The sequence below is a fragment of the Thermobia domestica genome, chromosome 8 (assembly GCF_964235325.1).
Source record: "Thermobia domestica chromosome 8, izTheDome1.hap1.1, whole genome shotgun sequence".
Lineage (NCBI taxonomy): Eukaryota > Metazoa > Arthropoda > Insecta > Zygentoma > Lepismatidae > Thermobia > Thermobia domestica.
Genome location: NC_137461.1, coordinates 30,203,339 through 30,221,895, shown reverse-complemented (window position 1 = coordinate 30,221,895; position 18,557 = coordinate 30,203,339). Strand labels below are relative to the sequence as shown.

Here is an 18,557-nt window from a genome sequence, read left to right as displayed (position 1 = left end):
CTAAATAAAGGAAGAAGTGTGAGAGTAAGGAGAAACAATTATAAGATTGTTCAGATGATCTTTTTTAATTCATGGTAACAACTGATACGTAATGAACGAAGCTTTATAAGAAGAAATAGACACTGACGAAGGCTACAGTGATAACTGATACTATGCACTGAGTATATAAAAAAAAAAAAAAAAAAAAAAAAAAAATATCTTTGAGTTTTACGTCCCACGGTTATGCCGGTTAGGTTAGGCTAAAGGAGACGGTGATGATGAATAATGAATGAAATGGTGGAATGAAGAAAGTGGGAGGAAACGGGAGAACCCCGAGAAAACCCACGCACACGGTGTTTGTCCACCACAAAGTTCACTTGACGGGGGCTAGGATCGAACCCGGGACCCCAAGCACCAGAGGTGAACGCTCTACCACTGAGCCACCGCGGCCCTACACTGAGTAAAAAAGATAGTAACAGATACAGAGATGACTTTGAACATTCATTTGTTGTTAGTAGCTCAAATGTCTGTTCTTCGCATAAGAAATTAGGTTTATGGAAAATATTATAATCTCATTGCCCCCTTAGGATACACATTTCAGTGAAATTGCAATTATAATACTCTATAAAATACTCTGTCTTTGACAAAAATTTTGAAACCCCGACCCCACTTTACCCTATCCTATAAATCCTTTAATCAAAGTGACTTGCTAAAAACCCTGCTTGAAGTGTGTGTTTACTATGTTCCAAAAGTTATTTCAACGGGTGATCCCGAAAACTATGGATTCGACACGAAGGTCGGGGATTTTAGACATTATTTCTCACTCTTTCTCATCACCTTTGCCGATGGGAACTGAACGTGAACTTAAATAGCATCGAGAGTGTCACTATTCATTTCAGTGCCCTCAAAAACCATGGATTCGACACTAATCTCGGTGTTTTTCGATTATGATTATTATTATTACATGCAACCCCTAGGGGTATCTCATCCCCATACCAAGTTTGGTTGAAATTGCTTTTGGCATTCCAGAGTTACGATGGAACAACGTACTCTAAAGTTACGCTGTTCCTCGATAAACCGGAGACCTAAGTTCGAATCTCGTGCCCGTCATGCATATTTTCACTCTATGCGTGCGTGGAATCACTGGTTCGATCCCCGGCCATAAGGTTGTGGTGGACAATATCGTGTCAATGCGTTTTCTCGGGGTACTCCCGTTCTATCCCACGTTTTCATTCCACCAGTTCTTCCATCATCATTCACTTGGGCATAATCGTGGGACGTTGAATTGAAAACTTCCATTTCATTTCTTTGCGTATATATGTACTGTGCAACTTAATATGTACTGTTTGCTTTTTTCTCTTCATTGAATACAACACATTCAGTACTATTTCGCATTTTTATAATTATTTTTAATGTTTTTGTTTTGAAGGTACGCATGTGTCTTCCAGAAGTCACAATTACAAGCGATCAAGACATAGCAGAAGTTCGAGTGAAAGATCGAGATCTCGAAGCCACGATAGGGAGAGAGAAAGAGAAAAAGAAAGGGAAAGACATCATCATAAGCATAAAAGAAGAAGATATGTTGAATCGTATAGAAGGTAAGCATCAGCTAATCTTATAGAAGGAGCAGAAATTAAGTGAATGATCAAGTCGTTGAAGATGTGATACCTCAAATGTCCAATTTATTAGTTTTTTAGAAGACGAAAAATACGTTACTATATCTATTCACAATATTAACATTTCAGATCTTCTAAAAGGTGTTGTATCCTTTAAAAAAGACGCTGATATACTGCTTTCAGCACAGCATATATGGCTGTAATATATTGAACTTACTGGCGTACGAGATATCACGTGAAGTTCCCAAAAATCGACATGCGAGCAAACGCTGTAATCGATTGTTTCTCGTCAATCGATGTCTTTTGACGCACGAGGGTTTGCTAGAGCATGGGTTATTTGCTTTCTCATCAGGTTTATGCCAAAAACTCAAAATTGTAAAGATTGGACATACGAGGGTTCACATCTTCAACGTCGATAGGCAATAAAACAGTGTTAATACCTGGAGAAGTAGTGAGAAGTTTGACACCCACATCGGGTGACATCCAGAAGTCCTAAAGTGCAGAAGTCCTAAAAATATGGGCACTAGACCTAAATTTTAGGACTTCTGCACTTTAGGACTTCTGCATTTTAGGACTTCTGCACTTTAGGACTTCTGCATTTTAGGACTTCTGCACTTTAGGACTTCTGCATTTTAGGACTTGTGCCTTTATAATTCACTTGCTTTAGTTCTGAAATTCGCCACCACCACACGAAATTGGGACGATGCAGCAACTAGTTGGCAATAATGTTACGAACGTATCTAATTCCAACAGTAACAGCTATATTTGTACTACTAAGATCGTTATTATCACTATTTGTTCTGCACTTATACACGAATTACATAATACAACCTATTTCATTCTAAGAATTAATTACATAATTTGTTAAGAAATTCGTTTCTTTCGAATGGAGATACGAGAATCCCAAGACAAATTCCTAAAACAAGAATAAATAAATAAATAAATAATAAAAAAATGTTTAAAAAGAATATTTTACCAGACTTCTGAAACCAAGCAAACATTCAGAATTGCAATATATACTGTGCGGAGCGTATTTTATTAAGAGTAGGACAAAAATCCACCAAAGTTTACTTAATTAGGACAAAAGCACACTAGACATTTCACGAGTGAACATTAAATACCAACTGTATACATAAAGAACGCAGTAAATTTAAAATTGAGCAAAGAACATTTATTATGCAATACAGTGGGTGACATTAATAAGTCTTAAATGGCACAAGTCCTAAAAATATAGGCATTAGACCTAAATTTTAGGTCCTGTGCCATTTTTGCAGAAATTACTACATAGTCATTTAGGGGTGTAGCCTGCAAATTTTTCTAGGGGAGCATGATTTTTATATATTAAAAGCAAATCAAAAGTTTATTTCCAGATTACGAAAGCTTCAATAAGACAATAAATTTATACATATTACACATGTACACAAATACATAATATTATTATATTTCCAGTTAGTTCCTTTTTGAAACCTGGACCTTGACAGAGAGTAAATTTAAAATCACAGCTTGTGGGAAATGTACGAATCAGGTAGTTATAAGAAATCGGAAACTGTTCATGGAAATCCATTTGTTTGACTGTATTTATCTTCTGTACTCTTATATAAAAGAGTAAAGATGAGTGATTTTTTGGGCATACTACTACAAGTAGAGTCGTTAAATTTTAGTTATAAAATATAATTTTCTTATGAAAGCAGGGCATAAGAAAGAATTTTTGGAAATAAGTATCGTAAAACGGGCGGGGCAAGATTTTTTTAAAGGGTAGTGTATCTCGCAAGTTTCTGAAGCTAGTAAAATGAAACTTGGCATATAATCTTTCCTGTTAAAAAAAAAAAAAAAAAAAAAAAAAAAAAAAAAAAAAAAAACAGAAAATTGAACACACAAAAAGGAAAGGGCAAAGGGAGCACTTTTTTAATGTTCGAATTCCCCATTACTTACTCAGAAAATATGTAAATAAATTAAGGAAGGATTTGTTTAAGCTAGATGCGTGAAACTCGGTATTTGAACTTTTAACTAAAAGTAATAAAATACTATATGTTTCAGTATCTTGAAAATTACACTTCTAAGGGGAAGGAGGGTCAATTTCTATAATATTAAAATATCCCACTGCTTATAAGATTTGGGCAGAAAACTCTTTTCCTTTAGGCCTCGGTTATTCCAGTTAAGCAAATGAGAGTACAAAGTGGCTAATTAATTAGGTTCTTTTAATTATTTTAACATGTTGACGTAGTTTAATTCTTTTAAAACTGTATTCTTTCACATTCTATTATAAACATCCTTCATTTGCTGTAATTATTAAACACGTTTAAGAACAAAAGAGTAACTCATAATAGAAACAATTTCTGCAGGAACAACTGGTAGGATTCAGCTAGGCCGTTAAAAATTTTCTTGAGACATTTTTTTGACACTGTCCTTCTCTACAACTATAACATGAATTTACATCTCCGTAATAATATAATTAAGATCTCATCACTGATTCATAATCAGTTTTCTTTTCCTAGATTTGCTAATCTTATTGGGTATGCATGATATAAAAGCGGTTATTGGAAGAAAAACCATCTGTGTTTGAAAATTTTCTTTCAAAGATTGTGCAGCATTTTGCGATTTGTGCACAGTTATTGCCGTAATAAGGTGTGTGTGGTGTACACAATGTTTATGCATCACACACTTTTTTACTATATATCATTACCGTAAAACGTTTTCCCAATCAATTAATAATTATAACATTTGAGGATATAAGAAGTTCTGACATAGAGTGAAGCGAGGGGACTCACTATAAATAAGTAACCCTTGCCAATTACAGAAACATTTAATTTTTATTTTATTTATTAATTTATATATTCTACTTCGTGAATTTATTTCTCCCTAACGAATAATTTTCATTTTGAAGAGTGGACGTTTCGGTGTAAACATTAGAACTTTTACACCGAACCAGCCTCACACCTAAACGTCCTTACACCGAGCAATCCGTACACCGAAACGCCCTGCATCAAAACGTCCTACACCGAAACAGCCGTATCCCAGGAGTAGTTAATTACGAATATGACAATTATTTGCTACAGAAAGACTTCTGTACAAGAAATATATGTGTAAAAATAATTTACTTCAAAACAACACAAGGAAAGCAAAATTTATGACGTACATAACTAAAACACAATATTATATTACTAATATGAAGTCAATGGTGTGGAAATAGAGAAAAACAGACATTATGAAAGATCTGGGAATCACATTTGGTAGAAAGTCAAAATTTTGTCAACATAGAAATATATCATGGAAAGAGTAAGAAAGGACAATAGGCTTCATTTCTTTATTTATTTATTTATTATTTCAGAACGATAGAATATGTATTTATACAAATAACTTGTAAGAACTAAGGCTCTTTAATATGAAACAGTATATCTAAAACTTGACTAACAGATTGACAGTATTCTTCTTACGGACGCGATGGTAGCGCCACAAGAGATTTTTAGGACTTCTGCACTTTAGGACTTCTGCCTCGGTATGATTTTTAGGACTTCTGCCTTTTAGGACTTCTGCATTTTAGGACTTCTGCACTTTAGGACTTCTGCATTTTAGGACTTCTGCATTTTAGGACTTCTGCACTTTAGGACTTCTGCACTTTAGAACTTCTGCCATTTAGGACTTGTGCCGCGAAATAATTTTTAGGACTTGTGCATTTTAGATCTAATGCCGTTTAGGACTTCTGCATTTTAGGACTTCTGCCATTTAGGACTTCTGCCGCGTCCCCCCCACATCTGAGTCGTCATCTCGATATGACAGGGAGCTGAGTCTTGCTGCCACACGTAGAATCTTCCAGCAGCCACCCGAGTCACTGTTCAAAGACGTGTTGTGGATCACATTACAAAGAACGTCCGATCGATTGTAGGCAAGTCATCTGTTTTTCTGGGGCTTTAACTGGTCCTGACAAAAGTTTTTTTCTTTATCATCATTCATTAGAGAAGAACCACATTATTCCTGATTCAACTAATGTTTCACTTTGTTAAGGAGTTTTCTTGTCTGATCAAGTGTTCTGTTCAAGCCTTTTCTGTTAGGAGTTGATCTTTACTCCTCTTGTATTAAAACTTCTCATTCACGGCTAGCTTCATGATGAACGCTACAACACCCATTTCCTACACTAGAGCTCGCATATTCTCCCTGGGTCTTCTGTCACTTTCGCCTGCAAATGTTGAATGAATTCTGATGTTTGGCTGCAGTTGGAAAATCATCTTTGTGGTTTCCTACTAGCGACGGCTTCGAAAAGTTCATTTCATTTCTGTATTTTATGTCGTATCGCATATACGTTGTTCACAACATCGAGCAGCTATCTTGATTGCGGAATTTGGATGTCAAGCTCGAATCATCATGATGCAGGTAACTCTTTTCCAGTCTTCCGATGGTCCATTGCAATTCTTTTTGATATTACATGTATATGAAATGACGGAGTAGAGACATATTGAGACTCTGGCAAATACACTCTGACACCGACATCACATATTTATGTGCAACTAGCAGCGTTCACCCCGCTTCGCTGCGGTCACCCCGGAACGCAATAAACTTTGTTACTTAGATAATTTTTACTTTTTCGCTTTCAAGTGATATGATAAAAACCATAGAAGATTGCAGTAAATGTTAACATTATATCGCCTGTCATTTATGTTAACCCGCCCCGCTTCGCTGCGGTCACCCCCGAACGCAATAAACTTTGTTACTTAGATAATTTTTACTTTTTCGCTTTCAAGTGATATGATAAAAACCATTATAACGCCTGTCATTTATGTTAACCCGCCGAGTGACACGGTCATGCGGGTTGCATATAAATACGTTTATTTTTATACCTATGATGAACTAACAAAGGATTTGTACGTAATGGACACCTGAATGGTCAATTATCTCAAGACACTGGTAATTGAAAATTAAAGTGATATGATAAAAACCATCTAGGGTCCAAATCCTAATAACCCCCCAAAAATAAAAGAAATTGGTTCAGCCGTATTAGCGTGATGAGCGGACAAAGGATTTGTACGTTCTCTTTTATATATATAGATAGATATACAAAGTGTCGAATGTAATCGAACACACTGTAAATCTAAACCTTCTCCTTTTCTCTCGTCTGAGACAGCTTTCTGTCATATCCCAGTTGTTGAGCTCCAAATTAAGACCTGTTACCTTAGTAAAGATCGTAATATAAAACTATAACAAACGCTGGCATTTCTCTATGTTAATTCTAGTAGTTATAGCCCAGACGACGACGAAATGAATTACATAAAGGTGGTAGAATTTAATATCAACATTGAAATATCGTAAGTTAAAGAAAAGCATGTAATAACAAATATCATATTTGAATATGAACTCGTCTTAAACTAGCTGTGACTACATTTACTTCAAAATTGAGTTTATCGATTGCACAGTATGAACGTGGCTAGAAGAAGAAAATCAATAAGAATGGTTGGGATTCGAACCTAAGACCATCCAAGTAGGAATCCCTTACATTAAACATTCATGTAACAGTCAACGACGTAAAGTATTTGGCACTATTTTATCATATAGTTCTATCAGAAATAACAATGAACACAATAAGAATAAATTTCATTGACTAAAAAGTGTTCCTGCACAAGGAGAAGTTCATTATACACTATATAACTAAGCTACAAGAGGTCTGCGTTCAATCTCAACGGCGCATCCACCGAGTCAATGTTTAGAATATCCCATTCTAGTAGGTAAAGGAAAAGTATGTGACAAGCTATGTAGAGTTCTCCATGGCTGAGTGGATAAAGTCATGGATCGATAACTGAAAGGTTTGTGGTTCGAAACCCGGCTCGAAAGCTAAAGATTTTTAAATTCTTAATTCTCCAGATCTTAAGATCTTGCTCTCGCTTCATAATCATCTGATGTTCTAAAAAGAATTCTCCATCTTAATTCAGCAACTGCCTAATGTGATCCTCGTAGTTCGGAACCTTTCCTCCTTCTGTTTCACAAAGTCACAATTTTCACCATAATACGGATGCTGTCCGATCATTTTTCCTCCAATTCGAAACTGTGTATGTAAATCATTCCTTTCTGTCTCTATATCTGAATCTCTCTGTCTCTCAGTGTCGTCCATGAACTGTTATGGCTTGGGATCAAACCTCTTGAAATAAAATGGTTATCCTATCCTTATCCTTCGACTCTTGAAACGAAATGTAAACGCTCACGAAATATAAGCGCTCTAGCAATGTGTTATCGTAACTATATAGGTTTGTTGTTAAAAGCAGCGTTATTTTAGATTTTGCCCGGGTGCGCGCGGGGGGGGGGGGGGGGGATTTTCCGCCAACATAATAGTTTCATTTTTTATTAGTAAAAACATGAAATGAAATCTTTGTTTAAGTTTTCCGTCCCACGATTATGCGGGGAGGATAAAGGAGTCGGTGACAATAAGCAATGAAGGAAATGGTGATATGAAAAAATGGGAGAAAACGGGAGAACCTGTGACTAACCTCCCCCTTCTTTTCTCCTATCGAGATTTGTTTCGTCGCTAAGGTAACTATAATCTAGCTACCTAAGGATAATTAGAAATTTAGAAACCAAAATATTAAAGAAAAACTGAATTTCGATAACCAAAATATTAAAGAAAAACTGACCGTGCTGCCTCAAGAAGAATTGAAGAGGGGAGTTAGTACCACAAAATGAAATTTAAAAAAAAAAGTAATTTTGAATTTTGAAATAAAAATAAGTTTCCAATGTGTTGTAAATATTGACGAAGTCGAGAAATTTCTGAGACCTTCCTTCCTCGTGTTCGTGGTTAAGTAATTGATTTTGAATTCCAGTGGGTACCTAAATAAAACAGTTACCAATACATGTAGATATCCACAAAGTAAACGATTTTTTTTTCGGAGCACATTGTCGTTAACTAACGATAGAACAAGATTATTAGAAACATCAGTTAAATCTAGAACCTTTGAACCATATCAGAGGTAAAGGCAGTATCTAGTATTTTTATAAGTCAAATAAAATGGGTTAAAATACAAGATATATATGATTTTATTACATAAAACTGAAAAAAACAGTAACTCGAACAACATTAACTAGAATATTAAAGTTTATATAGCTTTAAGTACGAAATTTAAATGTTTATATACATTCTCGGAATACGTTTTGAAATTCTTCACATATTTTTCTTCATCTCCTCAATATATATATATTTAAAATCACTTTGTCCCAATTCTCAATTTTCTACTTTATATTATGTTTTCGCTGTTTAGTACTCAAAATAATTAAGTTGTTTACAAACTTCAATACAACGAAAAAGGAAAGAAAGAAAAAAAATAACATACAATAACGTTGGTCAGAATAAAGTTTGTTTTATAATCAAAATAGGTAGTTTTAATTTGTCCACATCGTGTAATTTTATTTTGTTTGTCCAGTATGATATTTAGGATGTAGAATCATATTGAATCATAGAATCTCCGGACAATAACGGTAATATGTCGCAATATTTTTTTCTCATTCGCCGTTGAAACGTAAGACTTGAAAATATTTTGTTACTACTAGAAACACCTTCCACTATCAATTTATTCTCACTTCAGGGGCACAAAAGCAATGAAAGTGGTCAACTATATCCTCATCGAAACGGAAAGACTTTAAAACGAATGACTGTATGTCTGAAGCTGAGTTAACATATCGTCATATCACTGAAGAAGATATCACTGTATATCGAAAATTAAATACTTTAGGATTTGAAATAGCTTGAAACTTATTATGTTATAAATAACTTAGTCAAACTTTCCACTTCTCGTACTTTAAGTACATATGCACTGAGGTAAGGCAAAACAGAGTAAAAGTTGAAGATATCCAAAGATGGCTAAGTAGTTCCGCAGTTCACCTTACTTATCTTCCATGAACAAGAACTGAAATATTATAATATTGCCTTGCCGTGATTAACTTTAAAACCAAAATAGTCATTTCTTCTCTCTGGTTTAATAGTGATCTTTTACGAATAATTTTATCCTTCGTATGAAATACATGTGAACCTTCCCATTTCGATTTCATTTCACAACTTTCCTTTAGGTACAGACAGAATGACTTGGGCTTATGGTATGAAAGCATTGCGTTTCGTTACCAGTTACAAAACAGTTCGTTAATTCAAAGCTGATAAAGTTTAATAATTGCAGTATCAGAGAAGGGACCTAGCTTTACAAAGTTGTAAAGTTTCATTTAATTTACATATATATATTATCTACAGAGGGATGGCTATAGTCGAGAGAACAAAACAACGTGGTAGGAAATTCGAGAAACTCACCAGATCACGATCTATCTTTACAATATTCTAAGTATAACGAAGATAATATAAAAAAATACTTATAAAGACCCCATCACGGAGGCATAATTGTTTTACAATTATTTCTTCGTATTCATAAATGTATGAAATACTACTTAGCATTTATGTTTTATCATTCGTGACTATAAACATATGGAGTTTCTAAAGAACCTGCCATTTACGAAGCGCTCTCGAAATCTAATTTCCTTCTTCATACAAATGCAAAATTTAATAAATTATCATAAACACAAGATCTCAGGCCGACCCTATCTGACACCGATTACATACAGCTTTCTACTGAAATAAACATCATACTCCATTAAACATGTAGTTTCACAAACCACAAAGTCAACCTGACATGTAACCATATTTGTAAGCATAATAAAACACTCTTTCCAATCATAAAATAAAAAAAAATCGATTTCTCTGGCCAGACTATTACCTGAATATTTCTTAATTCTTAAATGAGTGGCTGAATATTCAGAATTTAAGTCATTTAATTTTAAATCCTTCCTTTTAATAATTTTTATGTTCGCGTACTAATATAATTTAGTTCCAAATTAATGGGAAGAAAGTTATTAATTTATTAAGACGAAACAAAATTAGGGCAGGGACAAAACAAAACGGGGATTAAAAGAGAATAAGTTTTAAGGAATTATACCCTGCTAGGCAGGTCCGGCATCTCGAAGTTCTTTAAGCAAAACTGCTGGTAAAAAAAAAATCTTCTCTAATATTTTAACTCACGTTTCAGCCGTCATCAGGACATCTTCCATATGGATACTCTTACTTTTATTAATATCTAATAAATCATATAGCTCTAAGAACAATTCTAAAACAGAGAAATTTCCAAATCGTGGTTCAGTCTCCATGAGCTATTTTCAGTATAACTCCTCTAGCGGCAGCAATACATTTGAATTCACATAAAAGAAAAGAGGAGGGGGATACGACGACAAGACATTCTTAGTATCGGCTTATCTTGAAAGATTAGTCGCCGACCGCAAATAGCAAAGCTAACATGTTTATAAAACGTCTAACTAAAATAAGAAATTAAGAAAAACAAAATACAAGAAAATGTGAATAACTCCTCAAATAAAGAAAACCATTCGTCAGACTAGTACTAATATACTAGAAATGCTCAAGTAGCTTGGAATAAAAAAAAATACTAGAATACCATTTATTTCCGAAAAGGTGACAAAGCATTACTACGCAGGTATCGACCCGCTCAATGGCAGTAAACACGAAATAAACACGAAATAACAGATAACGTAAACCTTCATCCATGCTCGAAATCCGAATGTCCCTAAAGTCTAAATATCAAGTGTAGGATTTAATTTTTACCACTTTATACGTCTATATATATAAATACGTTTTCTTTGCTAAAGGTGAATATTCGTGGAAAGAAAAAAAATAAAATATCCATGTAATGTGTGTAATCCTATGTAATTCTTGTTTAACGTTTATATAATTGTATTAAAGTGTATGTATGTATGTATCGAATAAGGATTAACTTTAGATGTTAGTGTGATATACATATGATGCGGTATGTGTGTTTGTGTAGTGTGTGATGTTTTGATGAGTGTGATAATGTTTATGTACTAAACTCAGACAATATCTTATAACTATATTCATTTCCGGAGCTCATCTCGTACGCATAAACCAGTTATCAAAGCCTCGAAGGAGATTAAAACAGGCAATCCACTCTACTTGAACTCTGGATATATTAAAGACAAACCACAGGCAATAATGGGTGTTAGGACTGACAGGAAGATATAAGCGCGTTAAAAAAACTAGAGAGTAGTACGTTGACACGATATGACGACGACGACTAAGGAAGAAACTCGCACCTTCACATGTACGATGTAACTAGAATAAACTTAACTTCTGCACAAAAAATAGCTAATATTGTTATAAGTAAATATGAGACTATAAATAAATGAATGAGTGAATGTATGATGTATCGGTATTTATATAAATCAAAATCATCTTATAAAAGAAATATAGACCTTTTAAATCTAGTGGAGTTGCATCCTAGGTAAAGAGAGAGAAAATAAAGGGGAATGTTAAATTCGTAAAATAAATAAACCCAGGACACGATCGTAACTACTATAGAATTACCATAAATTTTATATTAGGAAAAAAAAATATGATCCCGAGATATTATCTACTTCCCTCGCCTTCTATGCAATGAAGTAATGTTTATGGGAGATGCTTAGTTCCACAGGTCTATAAACTTTGCATAATACATACACAAAGATATAATGTTAGCTAATAAAAAAAAATATAAGTGAAAATTTCCAGTCATGATTTATACAGTGCACTACAGTTATAACGGAATCAAGTTTCCGTCTTAAATAGGTCGTCAGGTCTATGCCTAAACAGAACCTCTCCAAATTTAGGTAACTACTTTATTGAAAAAGAGGAAAAACAACAGAATTACCATCTTCAATTTCTTCGACTCTCTATATTTACTAGGACGGTGAACGGAAGTGCACTAACCGTAGGACGTTTAAGAAAGGGACTACTGTAATTTGTTTGTCCAAACAATCCGAAATATTACGTATTCGTATTCTTTGCTATTTCGATTTTATTAACTTTATGTTACTAACCAAATCTAAGGCGAAAATTTATAATTGGAACATGTATAAACAAAATAACACATTTGCTTTGGCACGTGAGAGAATGCAAGCTCACTAGTTAAAAATACACACACGTATGTCCTGATATGTATAAGAAAACCAATACTATAACACCTATTCAAAACAATAACCACTGCCAACCTCTGATCAAAACATCATGTTACTCACTTCGAACAATGTGCTCCAGGAAGGAAAAAAAAAGATTATGTTACACCCTTCATTCTGATCAAATAATGTGAAGACTGGTGATAATAGACAAGATTAACGACTACATCGCGGGGAGCCCTTTGAAATGCTTAAGGGAGGGAGCACACCGAATTAGAAACCCATGTTAAAATTGTATAACATTTTCCCAGGCATTTTACACTCTTAACATGACATAACACTCTCACAGATAAATATACCTTTACGAGCCAAGCCCCTATAATTTCTATTATGTTAATTTGTAGCCCGAACCTTTTAACTTTTATCACAGGGAAGGAATCCTCAATATCAATTTTTACTATTTCTTAAGGCGAATCGTTGTACTTCTAAATTCCACAAAGCATAGCCCAACATGGTGTGTCCAACAGACCAGTTTTTTTCATTAAACAATCTCCAGTGCTTGGCTCAAATTGATTACCAGAATCTTACCTCAATGGGTGCACGATATAATTTTTGAAATTGTATTATTAAAGTCACAAGAATCACTAGATTTTGGCATTGTTTCAATTTTCTTTACGCCGATGGAATAGCGTTGATGATATTTCTTCCTCCGTCCTGTTAGAAAATCATAGCGTCGGTCTAACACTACTCTCGCGCGCAGTCCCCAAGCTACCTTCGAAAATGTTTCGTATTTTCGCCTCTGATCCGATTCGCACGCATAATTTGCGGAGAACCTAACAAGAAACAGTCGCTATCCAGACGGAAAGAAAATTTACGGTACCACTAAAAGTAAAAAAAAATTAAAAAATGTAAAACGGGCGATCAATAATCGGTCGTGTTACATCTACCGGCCTCCTTTAAAAAATAAAAGTAATATTTTACTTTTATTCTTAAAGTAATGCTTCAATACACTACCTCCCAAAAAAAATCCTAAGGTGACATGTTGCGCCAGAAGATTAGCAGTGGGGCGAGTTCTCCTGAAATACATATACAATTAGAGTGGGTAGTCCTTTAATAGTTCTTCACGTTTTTCTGCGGAACAGTTGAAAAGCTTCAGATTCCGGAAATTCTGAGTTCCTATGCTTTCTCCATTTAAAGTATGTAAGACGGCACAGTTCTTGAGTATCTTCTTGATGAAATATGGTCCAGCATAACACTTCATCCATTTATTTATCTTATATTGTTGAGCTGAAGATAGGAAGTGAGTTCTCAACATTACGAGTTGGCCTTCCTTCAGTTCAATTTCTACGCCAGCCTTCGGTACGGATTTATGTTTCCTCTCCCCAGAGTGTACTTCAATGTATTTCTTTCTGTCATCTACTTCATCTAATCCAGGTGGCCAAGGGAATGATTTTCTGAACGTGTCTACTGCTGAGTAATTGAAGAAGAGTTCAGCTGGTGCACATCCTACACTATCACAGTATGAATGGTTCAGTAATTCCTGAACTCTAACCAGATGTTTCGTCCAAGTAGTATGGTCATTGTAGCACTCCAATCTAATCAATCGATTTAATTCCTTGTGACTTCGTTCGGTCAAGCCGTTTGAATTCGGAGTATAACTTGATGTCAAGATATGTTTAATACCATGATTCGTACAGTACTCCTTCCATCTCTTGGACTGAAATTGTGCTCCACGATCAGTCACTATCTCAGCAGGATACGGGACCATATGGAAATATCTCCTTTCTAAAGTTGTAATTATTTCCTTTGCATGGGCAGTCTTCAACGGTAGAAAGCTGATAAATCGAGAATAGATGTCTATCGTGGATAGTATGTAGTAATATCCTTGGCTAGGGGGCAACTTCCCTACTATGTCCATACCTAACTTGATATGCGGAGCTCTAGACTCAATGTGACATTCTTCCTTTGCCACAGCTCGCGTTGCAAATTTAGTCTGGGCACAATCTACACAATCACGGACGTATCTTCTGATGGTCCATTTTTGTTTTCTCCAATAGAAGACGGAGCGACACAATATCCAACATTTCCGCACTCCAAAGTGTCCTTTCGAGTGTACAATCTTAATTATGTCATTGACACAGGCTTGAGGGATCACCAAAAGCCATCGTAGAGTACGAGGATTTTTGACATACAATAAACCCGTTTGACACGCAATTTTGTCTGTATTACCAGACGCTAATTGTGCTTTTAATTTCATACAAAGTTCATCCCGTTCCTGCTTAATTTTGAAATCGTCCAAATTTATATCCGCAAAGTCTTTTACAAAAAGGAAATTGACATAGTGAGTCTCGGACTCAACGAAAACTTCGGGTGGGTACCGACTCAATGTGTCGGCTACAAAATTCCTTTTCCCAGGGCAATGATCAAATATTAGGTCAAATTTCTGTAGTTTTAATAATATACGAGTCGTGCGGGGTTCAAGACTTTTCAAGGTAAAAGCATGAGTGACGGCAGCGTTGTCGGTGTGCACATAAGTTGTCCGACCCATAATGTATTGCTCGAAGTGTTCGCAAAGGAACAACACAGCAAGTAGCTCGAGTTGAAAAATCGAAAGGGATAATTCAAAAGGTTTTACACGTCGACTGGCATACCCAATAACGTTCGGTTCATCACTTTCAGGCGGGTATTGTGAAAGCAAGCCTGCGAGATTCTCCATACAGGCATCACTTTGAATGTGATATGGGAGAGAGAAATCAGGCTGGCTCAATACTGGCGGTTGGCTCATTATCTCTCTTAGCTTATAAAAAGATGACAAAGTCTCCTCGTCGAAAACAAATTTCCGATCTTTCTTGAGGAGATCGTATAACTTGGATGTTAATTGTGAAAAGTTGTTTATATGTTTCCTCCTCCAGTTTACGAGACCTAAAAATTTTCTCAATGCTTTTCTGGTTTTAGGCACAGGAAAACATCGAATCGCTTCATTGTGTTTAGGATCTACTTTAATTAACTTTCCACTAACAATGTGTCCTAGAAATTTGATTTCGCGTAGAAAGAAATTACACTTCTTAAAGTTAAGTGAAAAGTTTGCCTTCTTAAAAATATTAAAAGCAGTGGCTAAGTGGTTCAGGTGCGCCTCCTCGGACTGACTTTTGATTAAAACATCATCTAAATACAAAATGACGAAAGACCTAGTTGTTGAACCAAAGAACTGATGCATAACATGTTGGAAAATTGCTGGTGCGGATTTAATCCCTTGAGGTAATACTGTCATCACATACTGTCGACCTTTGTAGAGAAAGCTAGTACAAGCGTAAGATTCGGAATGGAGACTAATGCCATAGTACTCAGAGGAACAATCGAAACTACTGAACCATTCGGCTTGTGCTACTCGATGTAGAAGTTCCGTGATCGGTTCGACCTGCACCTGAGGAGAGACTACTTTCTGATTCGTAGCTCGAAGATCTAAAACAGGGCGTACTCCACCAGAGGCTTTTCTGACCACATGAATTGGGTTACGGTACGGGGACATCTGTTCCTTGGCAATCCCAAGTCGAAGCCACTTATTCAGTTCAACTTCGAACTCAGCCTGCATGGCCTGAGGTACGGTATAATAGGGACCCACTACCGGTTCCTTGTCCTTGAGTTGTATTTTGTAAGGTGGCGCGTTCACCCTCTTCGGATATTCAGAAAATAAATCTCTAAATTGTATTAAAATGCTTCGAAGGTCATCTCGCGTCTTTAGGTAAGAATCAATATCCTCCTCCGTGACACTGCCTTCAGCCCCGGGTAAGGCATCAGCATTGGTAGCCTTATTTTCCTCCTCTTGTGCGGATAACTCCGCCGTAGCACTCTGACACAATATAATGGGTTCAATCATAGGCTCCCTTTTCACTGGCCGCTCTGGTAGACTTACTCCAATCTCACTGAAGGGAACTGTGACAAAGAGAATATTCGGTTGATCCGTTGGGACTATTATGACATTTCCGAAGCTGTCTTGAAGCTTCATTTCTTTGCGATCTCGATCAATTACTGCTTTGAACTTATTTAGAAATGGACAACCTAAAATAATATCTGTTCTCAAGTATTTTATCACAAACATGGGAATTTCGAAGATATGATCTTGAATATTAATGTTGAAATTTTGTACTCCTTGTATAGCGAACTTGTCTGTACCAGCGAAAGCACCTAAAGTCAGGCCAGAGTATGGTCTGAGTTTAGCTGAAGGAAAACGCTTCTTTAACTGATTCCAAACCTCCCAATCCATTATACAGACCTCCGCACCGCTATCTATGTGGCATTTTAAGGATACTCCCCCTATAGTACCTTTGACTACAGGAGATGTTGAGAAGTATTCTTCTTTATCGACTTTGGGCTCTTCTTCCACCACGAAATTTACTTTAAATTGAACAAACGAATCCAAATTCAGTTTCGAAAGTTGGTTTTCCGAAAAGTGTACATCTTTTTCCAGTTTCTGATCTACGTTATTATTGTTAGTATTATTAATGGGGATCTTTCGTTCATCGCAGTCATCTTCCCCCATAATCAAAAGAGACTGCGTTATTAGTTTGACGACTTAATTGGGGTTTCGCTTTCACTAGTCATGATGGTAATTTTGGGCTCTTCTCGCCTTTCCCCTCTGAGGTTTGATGTCGAACCTCGTCCATTCGACCTATTGTTACTCTCACCAGTACTTTGTTCGGTTTGATGACTGACATTTCGCCGGTCGAATGGTGTTCCACTTCTTCTAGGCCTTCCTCGGTACGAATTGAAACGACCATTACCCCTATTGAAGTTCGGGGCCGGCCTCGATCCACTATTATTACGACTTTCATAATTATTCTGGTCAAAACTGAAATTGCTAGGGTATCTCAAACCAGCTTGAGTGTAAGTCAGGAAATCCGTTTGACAGCTAGTTTCTACAGTTGAAGATGGCGCTTTCATAACTTTAGCCTGTCTAGCATAATATCGTCTTGGTTGGGGCCTATTTTCGAAACTCGTTTTCTGAGGCGAGAGTGCTGCAATTCTTGATAACAATTCGTTAATATCAGTACAAAGATGAGTAGATATAGAACGTGCTTCCTCAGGTGGAAGGCAGTTCAATACGATATCAATAATCTCAGCCGGGTTCGGATTATCAGTAATTGAAAAATACATTTCCACTAGGTTCCAAGCGAAATCTAACAGTGATGAATGTTTATTCTTATCATATCGTTGGGACTGAAGAGTTCTTTTCTGGGAACGTTCGATGCGGTCGTTACAATACATCTCCTTGAATAATCTTACAAAGTCATCATAGGTTTTAATCTTATACTTTACAGATTGAAACCAGGCTTCGGCGTAACGTAGTAAACATTTTTCTATTGTCTGAATTCGTTCAGCATCTGTCAGCGGATACATTTCCAAGCAACGTTCTAGTTGGCGTAAAAATCGCCTGGGAACCCCAGGAGAAATATCCCCACTAAAAACAGGAAACTTATCCAAATCCTTCAATCTTACAGAGTAACCTGGGTATTTTCCTCCTGTGCCATACGGATATGATCGAGGGATACCTTCACTGTAGACTACCTGACTGGAGGCAGGATAGCCAGCGTATGAAGCCGTAGACGTAGGATAAACCGGACCACAATTTGAAGAATTCCCAAAACTGAATACCGAAGTATTCACGCTATAATTCTCTAATACTGGAGCTTGATAGTGAGGAACAGTAGGGTGACTAGTTTGCCACACTGGTTTACAGTAGGGCAACGGAGTCATTCTGGGACTAACTTCTGTTAAAGTAGGAGTACTGATTTTAGTATTGACAGGTATATTTACATTTGTAGAATCACTAAGATTCAGAGAGAGAGGTGAGTCCTCTGCAGAAAAGACGTTAGGTTCGCTCGCACTGAAATGTGCTCGCTTATGGGGAATTCCCGATTCTCCAACCCTCTCTGGGTTGCTTGTTTTGACTTTTAGTTCAAGAGCATGAATTTTAGTATTCAAATTAGCAAA

At 36.1% G+C, this 18,557-nt stretch overlaps 1 protein-coding gene across 4 annotated transcripts in view; it reads left to right on the top strand.

Moving 5' to 3' along the window:
* su(w[a]) (suppressor of white-apricot) overlaps positions 1-18,557 on the top strand; it is a 109,892-nt gene that overhangs the window by 66,743 nt on the left and 24,592 nt on the right. For all 4 annotated transcript variants that reach the window (XM_081768313.1, XM_081768314.1, XM_081768315.1 and 1 more), the window contains exon 13: positions 1,409-1,577. In XM_081768313.1, the coding sequence (XP_081624439.1) occupies positions 1,409-1,577 (169 nt within the window). The remainder of the gene's footprint in view (positions 1-1,408; positions 1,578-18,557) is intronic.